Source organism: Sinohyriopsis cumingii, chromosome 14 (genome assembly GCF_028554795.1).
Source record: "Sinohyriopsis cumingii isolate HCF-2022 chromosome 14, ASM2855479v2, whole genome shotgun sequence".
In the NCBI taxonomy this organism is placed as follows: domain Eukaryota; kingdom Metazoa; phylum Mollusca; class Bivalvia; order Unionida; family Unionidae; genus Sinohyriopsis; species Sinohyriopsis cumingii.
The window spans coordinates 108,671,974-108,691,395 of record NC_142974.1 but is presented as its reverse complement, the minus strand read 5'-3'; the positions used below and the strand labels follow the sequence as shown (position 1 = coordinate 108,691,395).

General features: G+C 35.8%; 1 protein-coding gene across 1 annotated transcript in view; it reads left to right on the top strand.

The window, feature by feature from the left end:
* Window positions 1-19,422, top strand: part of LOC149784586 (uncharacterized) — a 128,491-nt gene that overhangs the window by 19,916 nt on the left and 89,153 nt on the right. Inside the window, exon 3 of the mRNA XM_089932652.1 lies at window positions 17,795-18,601. Within this exon, the coding sequence (XP_089788778.1) occupies window positions 17,795-18,601 (807 nt within the window). The remainder of the gene's footprint in view (window positions 1-17,794; window positions 18,602-19,422) is intronic.

Genomic DNA, 19,422 nt, shown 5'->3' with positions numbered 1-19,422 from the left:
AACACTTTCCGAAAATATTGTTCTACTCCTTAGTGACGTTTTGACCAAATCGTTTTGTTTAGTCAACTACGGAAACCGTTCTCAAAAATTTAACTCTGTTCCAAATCTTTCACTTCACATTCTGAAACCCTAAACTTATTCCATATATGGTACCCCTGTATTCAATTGTTTACCTGGACCTAGTTTTCAAGCTTTGTGAGAAGGTAATATTTGAGAGCACGAGAACACCAGTGAAAGTTAAAAATAGAACACATAGCAAATTAAATGAAAGTATTCAGTAACTAATTCAAATGCTACGTGTCTGATGCATTACAAACTGTATGCTGGATCTCTTCTCTTCAACTAGTGATATGATCGTCTCGCCGACTTCAAAAGCTAGTTCTCCGGAATGGAGATCCCAGTTGAAATAGTTTTCTTTGGAAGACTTATCATGATGTCAAGTTGGTCTCAAGTGAAAATATAGCAATCTGATGACACATATGGCCGAGCTAGCTGCCATTTTAAAATTATTGGTATCAGCATTCCTCCGAACGGATGGTCATATTAACAAGGGGTTTTCACTAGAAGACTTCTAGTGTCTAGTCGGTCCTAAATAAAGATGATACTGGTTTGATGTTCAACATGTCTTTTGATTGCCACTTGATCTCTGTTAAGAAAACTTTGTACTGTCTTGCTGGTCCTGAACGCAAACGGTTTCGGATGCACACAGAATGGCCACCACAGGGGCCATCTTAATAATATTGATATTGCTAGTCCTTCTTAACATGGCCCATGGTGGCCGAGTGGTCTAAGGCACTCGCATTTTTAGATAATTCATATCTCACCTCTGTTCGCGTGGATTCGATTTTCGGACAGGCACACGTGGGTACATGAGAAGGTTTGCCTGTACCTTCCTTTGGGTCGGTTGTTCTTCCCTGGGTCTTCTTGGGTTCTTCCTCTACCAAATAATAGTGGCAACCATATATAGCCTATTATGTGTTGAAGAAAAGAATATTCAAACCCATGATAATCCAAACTCCTCCTTAACAGGTGGTCATATCCACAGTGGGATTCTTACAAGCAACTTGTTATAATGTTTATTTGGTCTTTACTAAAATATGGTGCCGACCAGAATTTTAATATGACTACCACAATGCTCATCTTTAATAGTTTGTGATTGTCATTCGACCAGGAGGCATATTACATTATCTTGTTGGTCCCAAATGAGCATGGTGCCAATTCGACATCCAGTATGTCCGCCAAGCAGCCAATTCAAAATCTTGTTATGGCTAAGGAATATCAAAGCTGTTCTTAGTATACAGCCGTTAAAGGAAGAAACGGTGATTTAATAACTGGAGATTATTTTAAGCTAGTAGAGCGCCTGCCTTTCTTGCTTTCTGCAAATTATTCTTTAACACAACAACTTAAAACAGAAAATTCCATGAGTACCATCACTTAGGCCTCCAAAACCTGCATGTCTCAATATTGGCTTTGTATATAATCCCCACCCACCATCCATCCGTATGGGAGGAATATAGTTCATATTTCTCTTGTTGAATATTAAGGCAATCACATGGTACACTGTAGTATTCAACTCAGATGCAATAGCATCGTACACTGTAGCATTAAATTCAGATGCCATAGCATTGCACACCGTAGCATTCAACTGAGATGCAACTGCATTGCACACTGCAGCATTCAACTCAGATGCAATATCCTGGTACAATGCAGTATTCAAATCAGATACCATAACATCGTACACAGCAGCATTAAACTCAGAGGTAATAACACCGTACACTTTAGCATTAAACTCAGATGCAATAGAATGGTACACTGTAGCATTCATCGCAGACGTATTAGCATCGTACACTGCATTATTTAACTCAGATACCATAACATCGTACACAGCAGCATTAAATTTAGATGTAATAAGATCGTACACTTTAGCATTAAACAAAGATGTAATATAATGATACACTATAACATTCATTGCAGACGTATTAGCATCGTACACTTTAGCATTATACTTAGATGTAATATCGCACACTGCAGCAATCAACTAGGACGCAATATCACTGTATTCTGTATCATTCAACTGAGATGCATTAGCATGATACACTGTATCATTCAACTGAGATGCATTAGCATGGCACACGTTAGCATTCATTCAACTGAGATGCAGAAGTACTGTACACAGTATCATTCAATTGAGATGCATTAGCATGACACATTTTAACATTCAACTGAGAGCAGTTTATAATCTTGTCATCAGGGTTGACACTTGTAATGCAATCCCGTTATTGGGGATGGAGCTGCTAATTTCAATGCAATATCGTAATCAGGTTTGACAATGCTAACTTATTTCAATTTTAGCAATCTTTATTCAGGGTTGATTCTGCTTATTTCATTATTAACAATCGTGCTATCAAGGTTTATACTGTTCTTTTCAATATTTGCTATCTTACTATCAGGGTTGACGTCGCTTATTTCAATATTAACTATCTGACGCTGCTTATTTCAATGCAATCTCGCTATACTAGTTTGCCGCTGCTTATTTGAATGCCAAAAGTCTTGGTATCAGGGTTGATGCTTATTTCAATGTTAGCAATCTTTTTTCAGGTTGACTCTGCTTATTTCAATATTAAAAATCGTGTTATAAGTGTTGACACTGTACTTTTCAATATTAGCAATCTCACTGTCAGGGTTGAAGCTGCTCATTTCAATGTTAGCAATCTTGTTATCAGGGTTGAAGCTGCCTATTTCAAAGGCAGCAATCTTGCTACTAGGTAGGCTTGCGCTACTTATTTCAATGTTAACAATCTTGCTATCGGGGTTGACGCAGCTAATCTCTACGTTAACAATCTTGTTATTATGGTTGACGCAGCTTATTTCAACATTAAAACAATCTTACTATCGGCGTTGACGCAGCTTATTTTAACGTTAACAATCTTACTTTATGGGTTGACGCAGATTTTTTCAACGTTAACACTCTTGCTATTAGGGTTTTGACGCAGCTTATCTCAGTGTTAACAATCTTGCTATCATAACTGATGCTGTTCATTTCATTATTAGAAATCTTGCTATCATGGCAGATCCCTCAAATAAGGGAGAGAAGTCTTGCATGTGTTTCTCAATCAATCCCATCTTATCCCAACCAATCTTATAACACAACTAGCCTTGACCAAACTCTTATCCCATCCAAACTCTCGTAACACAGGTAGCTTTGACCAAACTCTTATCCCATCTAAACTCTCATAACACATGTAGCTTTGACCAAACTCTTATCCCATCTAAACTCTCGTAACACAGGTAGCTTTGACCAAACTCTTATCCCATCTAAACTCTCGTAACACAGGTAGCTTTGACCAAGCTCTTATCCCATCTAAACTCTCGTAACACAGGTAGCTTTGACCAAACTCTTGTCCCATCAAAACTCTCGTAACACAGGTAGCTTTGACCAAACTCTTATCCCATCTAAACTCTCGTAACACAGGAAGCTTTGACCAAACTCTTATCCCATCTAAACTCACGTAACACAGGTAGCTTTGACCAAACTCTTATCCCATCTAAACTCTCGTAACACATGTAGTTTTGACCAAACTCTTATCCCATCTAAACTCTCGTAACACAGGTAGCTTTGACCAAACTCTTATCCCATCTAAACTCTCGTAACACAGGTAGCTTTGACCAAACTCTTATCCCATCTAAACTCTCGTAACACAGGTAGCTTTGACCAAACTCTTGTCCCATCCAAGCTCTCGTAACACAGGTAGCTTTGACCAAACTCTTATCCCATCTAAACTCTCGTAACACATGTAGCTTTGACCAAACTCTTATCCCATCCAAACTCTCGTAACACAGGTAGCTTTGACCAAACTCTTATCCCATCTAAACTCTCGTAACACAGGTAGCTTTGACCAAACTCTTATCCCATCCAAACTCTCGTAACACAGGTAGCTTTGACCATACTCTTGTCCCATCTAAACTCTCGTAACACAGGTAGCTTTGACCAAACTCTTATCCCATCCAAACTCTCGTAACACATGTAGCTTTGACCAAACTCTTATCCCATCTAAACTCTCGTAACACAGGTAGCTTTGACCAAACTCTTATCCCATCCAAACTCTCGTAACACATGTAGCTTTGACCAAACTCTTATCCCATCCAAACTCTCGTAACACAGGTAGCTTTGACCAAACTCTTATCCCATCCAAACTCTCGTAACACAGGTAGCTTTGACCAAACTCTTATCCCATCCAAACTCTCGTAACACAGGTAGCTTTGACCAAACTCTTATCCCATCCAAACTCTCGTAACACAGGTAGCTTTGACCATACTCTTGTCCCATCTAAACTCTCGTAACACAGGTAGCTTTGACCAAACTCTTATCCCATCCAAACTCTCGTAACACATGTAGCTTTGACCAAACTCTTATCCCATCTAAACTCTCGTAACACAGGTAGCTTTGACCAAACTCTTATCCCATCCAAACTCTCGTAACACAGGTAGCTTTGACCATACTCTTGTCCCATCTAAACTCTCGTAACACAGGTAGCTTTGACCAAACTCTTATCCCATCCAAACTCTCGTAACACATGTAGCTTTGACCAAACTCTTATCCCATCTAAACTCTCGTAACACAGGTAGCTTTGACCAAACTCTTATCCCATCCAAACTCTCGTAACACATGTAGCTTTGACCAAACTCTTATCCCATCCAAACTCTCGTAACACAGGTAGCTTTGACCAAACTCTTATCCCATCCAAACTCTCGTAACACAGGTAGCTTTGACCAAACTCTTATCCCATCCAAACTCTCGTAACACATGTAGCTTTGACCAAACTCTTATCCCATCCAAACTCTCGTAACACAGGTAGCTTTGACCAAACTCTTATCCCATCTAAACTCTCGTAACACAGGTAGCTTTGACCAAACTCTTGTCCCATCAAAACTCTCGTAACACAGGTAGCTTTGACCAAACTCTTATCCCATCTAAACTCTCGTAACACAGGAAGCTTTGACCAAACTCTTATCCCATCTAAACTCTCGTAACACAGGAAGCTTTGACCAAACTCTTATCCCATCTAAACTCTCGTAACACAGGTAGCTTTGACCAAACTCTTATCCCATCTAAACTCTCGTAACACATGTAGTTTTGACCAAACTCTTATCCCATCTAAACTCTCGTAACACGGGTAGCTTTGACCAAACTCTTATCCCATCTAAACTCTCGTAACACGGGTAGCTTTGACCAAACTCTTATCCCATCTAAACTCTCGTAACACAGGTAGCTTTGACCAAACTCTTGTCCCATCCAAGCTCTCGTAACACAGGTAGCTTTAACCAAACTCTTATCCCATCTAAACTCTCGTAACACATGTAGCTTTGACCAAACTCTTATCCCATCTAAACTCTCGTAACACAGGTAGCTTTGACCAAACTCTTGTCCCATCCAAACTCTCGTAACACAGTTAGCTTTGACCAAACTCTTATCCCATCTAAACTCTCGTAACACAGGTAGCTTTGACCAAACTCTTATCCCATCCAAACTCTCGTAACACAGGTAGCTTTGACCAAACTCTTGTCCCATCCAAACTCTCGTAACACAGGTAGCTTTGACCAAACTCTTATCCCATCTAAACTCTCGTAACACAACTAGCCTTGACCAAACTCTTATCCCATCTAAACACTCGTAACACATGTAGCTTTGACCAAACTCTTATCCCATCCAAACTCTCGTAACACATGTAGCTTTGACCAAACTCTTATCCCATCCAAACTCTCGTAACACAACTGGCCTTGGCCATACTCTTATCCCATTCAAACGTGCAAGCAAATACGCAGTATCACTTTCTAAATTTGAATATATGACAACATAGTTTGTAGTCATTATTATAATGTGCGTGATATTTCACCCTATTTGCTACATAATGCAAAATGATGGTTATATTTGGCGTCTAGGAACTATAGTGTCTTCTTGTAAAAAGGAAGTATCGCTATGGTTACGTGACATAGTATGGATTTATGGTTTTATTTTTGTCTTGTTTTTGAAAATTATGTGATTCAGAAATTCCCCTGATACTGAAGGGAGTTCCACAACTTTTAAAAACTGTTAAGTTCTCTAGGAAATTGTGGCTTTTCTTTCACAAAGGAGTGATCCATGATTCGAGCCTATTTTGAGTAGGGAACTTCTAGACAATACATCAACGCATTTTAAATTTACCTATGGATTAAATCTCGCGTCAAGAGACAAACACAACAAGCAAAAAAGAAGACCCGTATTATTTATTATTCAAAAATCTTAAACGGACAATCAATTTGCTGCATATTACTTTCTACTCCATGCTTAATATCCGGCGGAACTCTGGATGACGACAACGATTTAGATGAACATATTTTGGGAACTGCAATCTTCACGAGGTTCCAGGTACAATCCTTTTAATATGAAAATGGGGGCGTTTAGCACCTTTAAATCAAACGAACAGGTCAATGTGCTCTTCACATGCAAAACATCTACGGTTACACATATTAACAATTTAATCGGCGTACCTATATTTTCTAGGTTAGGTGTAATTATCGAAATTACATATGTCATTAGTGAAAATATTTTATAGCAAATAATGCTGAATATAAGAAAAATATATTTTCTAAGTTAGGTGTAAATATAAAATATCATTATTAGTAAAAATATTTTATATCTAAATAATGCTGAATGTAAGAAAATAATTCCAATTTGTGGTATCATTAATATGTTTCAATTTGTGATAATATAAATTAAATTTGCATGCATATCTGATGACTGGTAAATGAAAGCAAATGGCATATAGACTGTAACTAGCACAACGAAATGACAAAAAACGTTTCCAATTATTTGCAACCTCACCATATATTTTAATAATTAGGGAGAAGATTATAATATCTTGTTTTTAAGTGAAAATAAAAGGAAAAAAGAAAAATTGCATTCTGTCGGAAACGAAACAAAATGAGAAAAAGTGTGCTTGGCAGAAATATCGTCAATTATGGAATGTTAAGAACGTATATGGAGTATCCAATTGTTGTACGATATGATGTAATGAGTTCTGTAGCCACATACATTAGGCCATTTCACCATCATTTCACATATCAGCGCAAGTTTGCGCACAAAATGTTGGCAAGTTTCAAGCGGAAGAAAACCTTTCGCGTTCCAAAAATATATCTCTTAGAAAATTTCATAAGTCTGAGAGAAGAATTTGCGTAATATACTCTTTTGTCTGGAGACTAAGGAAATAAGTATACGCACGGGACAGTTTTTTTCATTTCTTTCTTTCTTCTGTAACTCATAACTCATATTACTCCTCCACATTCAATTACAATATATCTGATTGTTCTTGCGCAAGACACGCTACTCAAGTTATCTGAGGATTAAATAACCACAATCAGTAGGTGTATTTGGAATTTACATTACATACCCACCCCCATCATCTCTTAACAATTTTATGAAATTAGGTTACAATAAAAAGCGACTTAATATCGATCACAATACATCCGATGGTTTCCTTTACTTGTATATAATGTGCCTTATAGCTATATAACACCAAATCAACCTAAACCAAGTATTTAGCAAAATGTACAGATGGTTTTGTAAACAGAAAGTATTCTGACGTTTAATTCGCTACATAATATTGTTTTCTATAGACAAACAAATATGCTTGATATAATAAAGAAAAATGAGAGGAACATTGCTTTTCACGCATATTTTTATATTTAACAGAGTTAAGGTAATAGAAAAAGCCCTCTCCCTTCCCAAAAGTAGAAAGGAGAGACAGGAAGGGTACGACTAACCGTAACAACAACAACAACAACAAAAATAAAATCTGCAAGAAAAAGACCTGAACTATTGTCCACATCATCATCACAACAGCAACATTTCGAAAATATCACAACTAACGATCATCGTACATGACTGAGATAACAATGATGATGATGATGATGATGATGATGATGCGTCGGTGGCAATGACCATATGTCGTGCCGTTTGTTACGATTATGTTAATGATTATCTTGATGATGATGAAAATAACGATGATGATGGCATTTTTTAAAAAGGATCCTCAACTATTATTTCATTACCCACACGTAAATCTAAAATTCCAGTTATTTGTTCCTGTTAAAATCTACAATCCAACCTATGAAAAAACAGTCACTGTAAGTTACACCTGACGACCCAATGGCCTTGGCCTTGGCCTTCGATTGTACTGAGAATAACAGTCACAGTAAAGCAGTAATATGCCACTAGACAAAATCACGCCTTTGATAAACGCAACAAACTTAGTTTAGAACTTTAGATCGCGTTTAGTGGATACCGTGGCGTCCTTTTGTAAACGGAAGATTTTTCACAATACGCTGCTTGAAAAAAGCACGAATTATTTTCTTGCGGCGATGGAACACAGGCCTTTAGATGTTATAAGGTTGAACGCTCACACGTCACTCTTAACCGATGACGTCACAATGCAGCCAAACCATAGAATGGTCCCCTTTCGTACATTTACATTATGTTACGAACGCAACAAAATCGTGACCTTTCCTAATTCAAACGGTCACGGATACTGTAAATAATGTAAACAAAATGGCCGATGTGCCCAATTCTATCAGATATTTTATGTACATACTGATTTAAATCAAATATTTATTTGTTATTAGAAAAATAATAAGAGAGACTTTAATTGTAATATTGCACAGTTCAATGTTTTACCTGTTTGACTTAGGGAATGTGTTTAAAAAGGCATGCATCTTTGGAACACTTGATAAATAAATGACGTTCGGGTTTGAAATAAATGGTTAGGTGACAACTATCAAGTGACAATAGCTTGTTAACACATTGGAAGTGCCACGTTTATACTGTTATGTATTGTAGCACAGAAAATGTTTTACCTAATAACTTCCTTTTGTTTCATCCAACCACCTACCCCCAAATCTGCTAGAAATGAACATATGCAATAAGTTTTACGAAGAGACGCATAATTTTCAAAAATCGCTTGGAGTCACAAGATCAAGGGAAAAAGAAAGGATGCTTTACACATTTTGTTGTTGTTGTGCACATAAGATAATATTCCAAAGTTGCCCTGACACAGTTTTAATTTATAAAATGATATTTAAGTGTAAAAGTCCATATTGCCGTTGCTATGTTTAGCTATGCAAAGAGACATTGATACTAATTTGCATGAATTATTCTGATATGGATTTCAAGATGAAGGCTTAATCATTTTATTTCTTAAATCATGTGCAAAATTTGACTAATAAATAAATGGAAGCTTTAAATAATCACAAATTATGAAAAGTAACTCCAAGTGTTTAACTTGTTTTTATTGACTGTAAGCAGACATCGGACCACCTTAATGAGATACAGCTAGCACCAAAAGATAGACAAACATGGCACACGAAATGTAGACCCTAGTGATCGATCGGTTATATTACCTGTCAAGGGGGAAGCATACCAATAAATCAGAGCTCCATACAAACCATGGAAAATCACTTGCGCATTAAAATTCAATGCAAGGTTAATTTGATATAAACAGGGTTTTGGTTAAAATATTCAAGCTATATTTTGAAAAATGGAACAGATTGCTTTAATGGCCTGAATTCTAATCTGATCCTCCATATATTACAAACAAGTCTACAAAATTTGAATTGTCTACTTCAAGTGATTTTAGCTTAAATCTTCATTACTATGTTTATGTCAAAGAATTCCAGATCCCAAATGTTTAGAAATGTGTCAGCAATGCAAACCTACCAAATCGACATGAAAGTCTAACAAGGTTATTTCAATATAATAATAATATGCCTATCAAATTCCATTCGTCAGTCTGAAGTGATTTTCTTCATGTTGCTTGCAAGGTTTTAGCAAAAATAGGCAAAATAGTTGTTGTTGTTGTGGGGTTTAACGCCATATTTCAGCACACGATAGGCTATGCATGGCGGCCAGTTTTAATGGTGGAGGAGTAACCCGGGAAAATCTCGGAAAGAACCACTGACCCACGAGAAGCTACTGGTGAGATTTCTCACATAGCCACGTTAGCCGAATCCTGGACTAGAACCCACGCAGACACAGGTGAGATGGCAGTGATCCGTAATGGAGACTGCTTTAGACCAATCAGCCACTCGGGGCCCCTGACAAAATAGTAAAAATCATTTGCAAATAAGTCAAAAATAAGGTCAGTTACCTATCCCAAATATAATCCTTGAAACTAAGTGTTCAGTTTATGGGGAGAATAAAAGCAAACAACTAGCATTGTTAAAAAGTATACAAGTTCTTTAATGTCAATGTATCAAAATAGGAACATAAGCTATCCCCCTTCAATTATAATTATTTTTAACAAGCATGTTACATATTTCCTGGAATGGGAAGGTGATGATTGTAATTATAGTATGTTAAACAAATTTCTTTGTTTTGGACAAAGGAAAGTGGGAAAAAACTTTTAATGAATAGTCTAAGAATAAGATAAGAAAAATTCATTTATGAAAGGAGCATGTATTTAGATTAAAGCTGGCAATGAAATTGTATTGAACATGTGTTATCTGGAACTGTCATATACTTTTAAAACAGTATGGACATTGGGTGGGGTCTTTAGAACGTCCCCATCTTTGCTAAAATATGTTGAAATATAGTCCAATATGGTAAACAAAACGAGATGTTGTTGTGGATTTAACATCAGGAATATTAAAATACTTTAAGTGCTTTCATTTTATCAAGACTGTATAGCTCCTCTGGAACACAATCTAACAAATGCACAGTATAATATTGGCAAGGGTTGTAAAAAGGAACCATTTAGCACAGGGGTTCGTACAATTATCAGAACATAGCACATGGCTTGAAGATATTGCCACAGTTGTGCTCATGCTAGTCAATAAATTGCTAAAGAAATTTAATACATGGAAAAATGTCAAATAGTTATACAAATCTAAGCCCATCTATGCAATAAACAAATGTAAAATTACTGACAAATGAAATAATGTTATCACACAAGATGCTGCCCACTTTACACTGATCTACTGATATAAGCAGTCTAAATGCATGCTTATATGCATATTATTTTGTCATTTTTTGATTATTTACATGTCAAGAAGCATTACAATATTTTATCTAGATGGTGCAGTTTCACAATTCAAGAGACATACTTTTGTTCAAAGAAATTCCACAAAATAAACAAAACAATGCTTGAAAATCATTTTAAAATTTACTCTTTCTTATATATATATATATATATATATATATATATATATATATATCCCCTTAATTTTCTTGTGCCATGGAGAAGCGGTGTCTTGTCTTGCATCAAATATAAGGGATACTACCTTTTCCCTCGATTCTTGTTTTCAGCCTTGGTCCATTGGATGGGTTTCTTAACATATGACTCCACTGTCAAACAGTTGCTAGAATTTTATAACCAGAGGTAAATCTGTAACTACTCAAGGCATTTCAACAAATTGTTGGACATGCTCAACACTACTTCCCAGTCCTCAAAATATGCAAATTTTACTATTATTGTTTCTGTCCTTGTTCCTAGCAGGGTATTCTATCAGCAAGTACAAAACACTTATTTTCAATGTATTCATGCTCTAAATAGATTGATTACAAAGAGAAAGATTGAACAACTTTGTAAATAATTATATTCTCAGAGCCCTGTGGAGTTCCTTCATAAAATAAAATATTCACCATTTTGCTGTGCTTTTTTAATTTCATTAGCCTCTCTTAAAGTTTTTCTCTTTCATCTGAGACTTGTATTTCTTCTACTTGATTTACTATTTGCTCTCAGTGTGAATCTAAAACAGATATATACTTTCTAGCTGGTGTATGGTATGTGAATCTAAAACAGATACATACTTTCTAGCTAGTGTATGGTATGTGAATTTAAAACGGATACATACTTCCTAGTTGGTGTATGGTATGTGAATCTAAAACAGATACTGTATATACTTTCTATCTGGTGTATGGTTTCACAATGAAACTACATGATATACCTCATTAATTCTAATTTTCATGTCATCAATATTGGATGTTACTTTGACATATTCTAGCTCATCTTTTGTGTCAGCAATCAGATTCAGGAATTGTTGGTATCATATCTAACTTCCCATTCAGTGATACTTTAAAATGTTGATTTTTTCGGGGGGGGGGGGCAATGTCAACAAGCATTCCTTTTATTTGTCTTATGTCAAGATTGATTTATTATTCCCCATTGGGGACCTCCGAAGTCTCGCTGTCGGTTGGCTGACTTACCATGGAAGGATCTGTATTATTATGACCACTTTCACTAAGGCATGTACGACTGGTCATTATTATATTGCCTCTGCTTGACAGTACTAATCACCCATCGATCAGCTGATCAACAAAGAGCGAAACCCCCAGAACATGTCCACTAGACAACAGTAAAATGGTATCACACTATATCCGTATCAGTTATTATCTTGTAATCTGCTAGATTTAGCGTGTCTACCATTGACAACTGCATTTATCATCACTTTCAAACCGAAGACACTGAATGTATAGGACACACGGTACTAATTAAAAGGAAGAATTGTGAACCAGTCTAGAAATGAGTGAACGAATAATAGAGTATTTACGGGTTTGGTGGTCCATAGTAGGTTAATAATGAAAATTAAAATGTTGGTAAAAATATCTTTTGGGAGCTTATCCTATATGTAATTAACAAATTTTTACTGATGCAATTTTAGCATTCTTACAGGCTTGACTCAGGAGTACTCAATAATGAAAGTAGCACCTGATTCATTTGGTGCAGAATCAATAAAATGTGTCTCATGCACATGTATGTAAACAAAATGGCGCGGGTCATATGGTGTTCTCCACACATAAGCTTGCACAAATGTTAGATGTGCACGGAGAATTATAGGTCTCATCATCAGCACCCAAAATTTTAAGTTATTGAATTTTGAATATGATGGTGTTTCCATATGTTAACTATTGGAGTTGAATTAGTACCGTGAGTCCTATATGTGACCTATACTATAATAGTAGCTTGTTGTTTCTATTTTTACCACGTGCATCCAGGGTATCAGTTTGGTGGTTTTTACATATGACAATCATAATGAAGTCTTTTATCATGGTTTGCATGTGATTTTGGAGACAAATTCTGTACAAACGACAGATGGGGATGGTTTTATACACTGGAGAGTGGAAGTAGATAACTCAGGCTATGGGGAAAAGAGCATAGTATGGCCTAATGGCAGAATTTCATATGATGGTGCCCATAGATTGGTCTATATGGTTAAATACCATCTAACACATGTAACAATTCCCCAAAAGGGGGTGGGGGAACATTTGATATGTAAGCCACTTATGTCACAATCACTTATGTAGCTGTACTGATCATTTAATTTTAGAGACACACTCAGCAGATCAAAGCAGAGAACATTGTAAAAATAAGGACTGTCCACAAAACTGCACATGCTGCATTGCCTCAACATTTAAATTGAATTATTATATGTCGAGTCACACTGAATATCAATTATACCTGTCTTATTTCTTATCCTAGAATTAAACTCCTTGACACCTATTCTATGTTCAGCATGTTTCTCATATTGGTACATTACATTTTTGGGCAAACAGTACTGGAACTTGTCTGCATCCCTTTTGTTGAAGAAGCACGGTTGGACATTTTCACTTAAAACAATAGCTTTCAACCATTCGTTCCCAATATAAGTCTGCAAAAGTCCTGTCTGTATTGCATTATTTACACTGGCAGTTTTTCTTCCCCAACCTCTCTTCATACAGCTGAAACATTCTTGATGTATAACTGCATGGTGAAAATACTGCTCTCTCGCACCAAACCATATCTCTTTTTTCTTCATGTACCAAGTCCCATGATAGAAAACCTTTATAGTCAGGGTGTTGCAACTGGTGCTCTCAGAACACATTAATCCAAATCTCGGCATTTCTTTACTGTGCGCATTAAGCGATATGTGTTTTGTTCACCATATATGTTGTTGTGAATAAATGAAAACAAGCTTCATGTCAGAAATATGGTTTTATATTTGAAACAAAAGCTATTTATAAAGCCTACATTGCTCTGTTATTACTATCAGGTAATAGTAAGGAATCATTTAGCTGTAAATTAGAGCTTCCTATTTGGTTTGCCTAATCAAGGTGTATTACCTCTCCTTTGACTGTAATTAAGTGATTGCAAGGTTTGCTTTGTTTCTCTTTTGTTCAATAATGTATGTATTTTTTTAGTTTTATATTAAAAGTAAATAATTTAACACTGCTTATAGTGGAAATTAGCCACATTAATGATTTTGAGTTTTTCTTAACTTTTTATGAGCTTTGGGTAAATGTAGGTATATATTTATATATTAGACAGCTTAAATATGCAATTCAATTATATTACTTAAATGTAACAAGTAGTTTATGCAGTGACATGTTTTATCAGTGTCTGCATATTGCATAGAGACAGTGACTTGTCTTGGCATAACAAAGTTTTTCACACATTTCTCCACCTCCAGCATACTTAATAGCTTGAGTCATAACAGTTTGTGCATACACTTTCTGTCTCCAACATCAATGTCAATATTATAGGAACTTTGGAGCTTTTTCAAATTTGTCTCTTGTTGTCCTTGTGTAACATACCTCATGTTGATGTGTCTTCTGGGTTGATACACATCCCCCCCCCCTTGTTGTTGGGAACATTACCAGGCTTGAAGAAATTACTCTGTCTATTCTTTGCTTCCTCACCCTTCTACATAGTTTTATAATAAAAATTAGCACTATGTTATTTAATTATTCAGTAAAATAAAGCTTATGGAACTTTTCCTTGGGTTTTGTACCATTTTATTAACATTTCGGGGTCATGAATCACATGTGACGATACTTTAAATAAGTTTGGAATGTCAACATCTCTTGATGCTTCATGGGTGTGTGTTTTTGTTTTAGTCACAAAAGGGCAATGGCCTCTTATCATTTTGACCTGTCATGTGGCACACTTATATGTTTTGTTTGGTTGATGTGCATAGGGATGCACTGCATCTTATTTATGTGAGAGTCAGCAAGAAAAGAAATGCAATTTTGAAATTTAAAATATTTAAAACTTGTCTTTTGGCCAGTGAGAGATGAAAATACAATGCGTCATGTAATTTGATACCCTGTGATGTCATACTTGCTGATGTCAGCATACTTGTGTTTCTTTTGTGTAGCATGCATGCCATAGAAAGATATCATGAAGATACAAAGGCAGAAAACAATCATTTTAATAACAAGAATAAGCTGCTAATAAGTACAATACAACACAACAACATGTAATGCGGATGCAATTTAACTATATATATTGGTATCACATAAAATGCTATTGCACTATTATCCATGCACAAGCATGGCAAATTCTTTCTTACAATTATGCTCTAATATGAAGGAGTAAAATACAACTTTTTCTAAAAAATTTAAATCTGGTTATAGGACACACGGTACTAATTATACGGAAGAACTGTGAACCAGTCTAGAAATGCGTGAAGAAATAAAAGAGTATTTACGGGTTTGGTGGTCCATAATTGGTTAATAATTAAAATTCAAATTTTAGGAAAAATATCTTTTGAGAGCTTATCCTATATGTAATGTAAAGAAATATTGACAAATTTCTACTGATGCAATTTTAGAATTTGTACAGGCTTGACTCAGGAGTACTCAATACTGAAAGTAGAACCTGTTTCATTTGGTGCAGAATCAATAACACATGTTTCATGCACATGTATGTAAACAAAATGGCGCGGGTCATATGGTGTTCTCCACACATAAGCTTGCACCAAGATTAGAGGTGCATCAAGAATTATAGATCTCATAATCAGCACCCAGAAATTTTAAGTTATTGAATTTTGAATATGATGGTGTTTCCATATGTTTACCATTGGAGTTGAATTAGTACCGTGAGTCCTATAATAAAGTTTTGCTACCCCAATAGAGCACCTTCGGACAAAACGGAAGTAAATAGAATGGTTCTTGGTTATTGATCTTATTGAACAGGTCTCAAGGTTACAACTGAACGCGGGCGTGTATTAATGCGCCATGACTCTCTATCGTATTCCGAATGAGTCTGAATAACTTGTAACCGGCGTTTGCAGTAGCAGACGACAAAACCTAGAGAGTGCAGAAGTTTACATGGACAAAGGACTTTCATTAAAATCATCAGGGTAGTGCATACATGTAATTTTGAATATCAGATGCAAAATATTGGATGACGATATACCTCGTTATCGTTCTTTTAAAAACATTTATTTTTAAATGTCAAAGGTATAGTAAGCATGCTTGTCTCCGTTAGTGAAATGAAAAACTTGGCAACATCCACTCCACTTCTAATCTTAAAACAGTACAAATTCTCCATAAATTTTAGAAGGAGAGGGGATATTTTAAATAATCGTCTTTTTACTGAGAGAAATGAGTGCTCGTAAAGAATACTGATTGTGTAGACTTTATGTTCTATCTTTTTCTCCATCCATGTTTGTGTCACCACTGTAATGTAACTTTTTTAATCATTTGTTTTTTCAAAAGGAAATTTTCACGATTTTGTCTTCATAGAATTAGAAAACGAATTTACATTTAATGTCTTACCATGTGTACCATCTGAACTGATTATTTTTACTTGAATTATGTGTCTGATTATTTTTACTTGAATTATGTCTGATTATTTTTGCTTAATTTATGTGCATGTAAAACATCTATCTCCGTGTCTTCTCGTTTAGACTGAACACCTGAAATCTGAGCCTAATTTGGGTATGTCCCGGTCCAGTCTTAAAGGACTGTCTTAGAGTAAAAAATCAGCTGTTATTTGTTCATTTATCTGTTGTTATTGTCACCTAGCAAGTATGTCAGAAGTACTTAGTTAAAGGGAGTGAAAATCGATCGTTTTCTATGAATGACTCACGAGCTTGATTCATTTCGTCTAAAAATGAACCCCAGAGCCTATTTGGGTTGAATATATTAATTTGTCTTTTCAAGCACAATAGGCGTTTATGTGGTTATATGGCTGGGACCTCAATGATTTCCGAGGTAGTAAGCAGGGTCCAAAAAGTTCATTGGCGTTGGGGTGGTTCCTGTGGTGATAATAAGTTGCATACATTAATTAATTTGTCTTTTCGTGCCAACAGCTGTTGATATGGTTATAGACTGATCATCTCAAAAGTTTCAAAATTTTGATACATGGGTAGGGACTAAATACCTTGTAAGTGCCAGTTATATATGTAAATTTGTCTTTGCATGTCGAGAAGGTCTGTGGTATGGTTGTTAGTTGGTGATCTCAATAATTCCTACGATGTAATCTAGGGGATAAGTTTTTTGAGGGAGGGATAGACATCGGGCTATTACCTAACGTGGTTTGTATTAATATTTGGTCCACATATCTCATTGGCAATTCTCGTGATTTACTTGAAATTTATGTAAAATCACCGCTACCCCATTAGCCCTACTTTACCCTGACAAATTTAGTTTTATTAAATTTTTCAAACGTATTAGTTAGCAGTAACAGTAATAGTTGCAATATATTACAAAGTAGCATCTATACTATACAAGAAAATAACATTACTTTAATACTATTTTATATTATTCTTATTAGTAGTAGTTAAGAAACATTATGAAATAGCAACTGTCCCAGGAGTAATAATAATAATAATAATAATAATAATAATAATTACAACCATGGTGTCGGTTGCTAAATTTCGACAATGGATTATTGTTTTAGGTTAGAAAGTGATCTACAGATGTTTTGAATTGTTTACTAAAAGTCTATATTTCTGTATTTTGTTTATTCCGTATCCTGATGTAAGTCATTTTTATCCACAGCCGGCCATATACCCGACTACAATGGCGTTGTGGTGATTGAGGACACGTTGCTTGTCACAGACTATAATGCGAGGAATCTCCAGCTTTACAGTCGTCGTGACGGCAAACCTCTGTCTACTTCACCCACACTGGAGTCCCGTCCCTGTGGTGTCTGTCTTATTAGCAAGACGGAAGTAGCTGTGTGTCTGCAGTACAGTAGTAAGATTGTAATCATGTCATTCAAATCTGTAGATGACGTAAAACTGGTCAAAACATTAGATGTAAGCACAGAATTGGATGGATGTGATTCAGTGGTAAAATTGAATTCAGACAAACTCATTGTCAGCGGTTGGAATTTATACTTAGGTGCGTATAAAGACGAGGGCGATAGGATATTGTGTTGGGGCGTTGTATCGATTAAAGATGGACACCTTGACTCAACTCACAATATCTGTAAAGGGGATGGTAGTCACTTGGCCATAAAAGACAACACAGTCTACATCTCGTATCAGACTGATGACTCCACTACCAGAGGTGGTGTGTATGCATATGATATTTTTAATCCAGACACACACAAGTTTCTGTATCAACACCAGGAATTAAAAATACCGTGGTCGATAATGGCTTACAGGGATTGTGTGTACGTGTGTGACTTTAACTCGAACAGAATTCATCAGCTGACAGACAGCGGTCAACTAGTGACCATACACACAGTGTCATCAAGTCTCTATGGAATATTCTATGATGACCATCATGGAGTTCTATACACTACAAACTGGGACAGTAACGTGATTACAGTCTACAGACTGGAGTATACACATCAATCAGGTAATTCCATTTTATTTCCCACTTTGTCCTCACCCGACAACAAAAACTACATACTTCATTTATTTACATTTCCTAATTCCCTTTCATGCTTCAAAATATGAATTATGAATATTACAGTCATAACCCTATTGTAACAAATACATGTATGATAGATGCAAAATAAAATAAAAGTGGAATAAATATAGTTTATATTCTCCCGAGTGTCCGTAAATGTTGTCATTTTCATCGTGCATGAACATATTTATTAATTTTAAGTTTAAATATAAAAGTAGTGTTTTTTTAAAAATTCAATGCAAATATTGCTATAACCATTTCTATTCATTACTGATTGATAAATTGTCTGCACTTTGATTCTCACTACCCAATTTTCATATAAAAATATTAAATCTCTATGGACTATCACAATGGCGGCTGGCTACAAGACTCTCATCTTCACCAGTTCAGACAAATACACATTTTTTCCAGAAGGTGGCGCTTTCACTGATAATTCTTTGCACACGACATGGCACGCTCGCGACATGCACGCGACCGGATCTCATTCATGGTTTAGTAGCATCTAAAATTCCCACGGTTTTTGTATTGATAACACATTCACGTTTATGGAACTGTTAATTGTTGATATTGCATTGTGGAATTATCAAAGAACAAAACACTAATCAGATAACAAGATATTAACGGTAATTAGCTTGACAAATAAGATAGTTTTTTTTAATACAATGTTGGATATTCTACGATATGTTGTTATTCAATGCGCGCCATATTTACTACAACCAGTTTCCAGTTTACGTTTCCATTGAAGCACAGGAGTTTGACGTTTTATC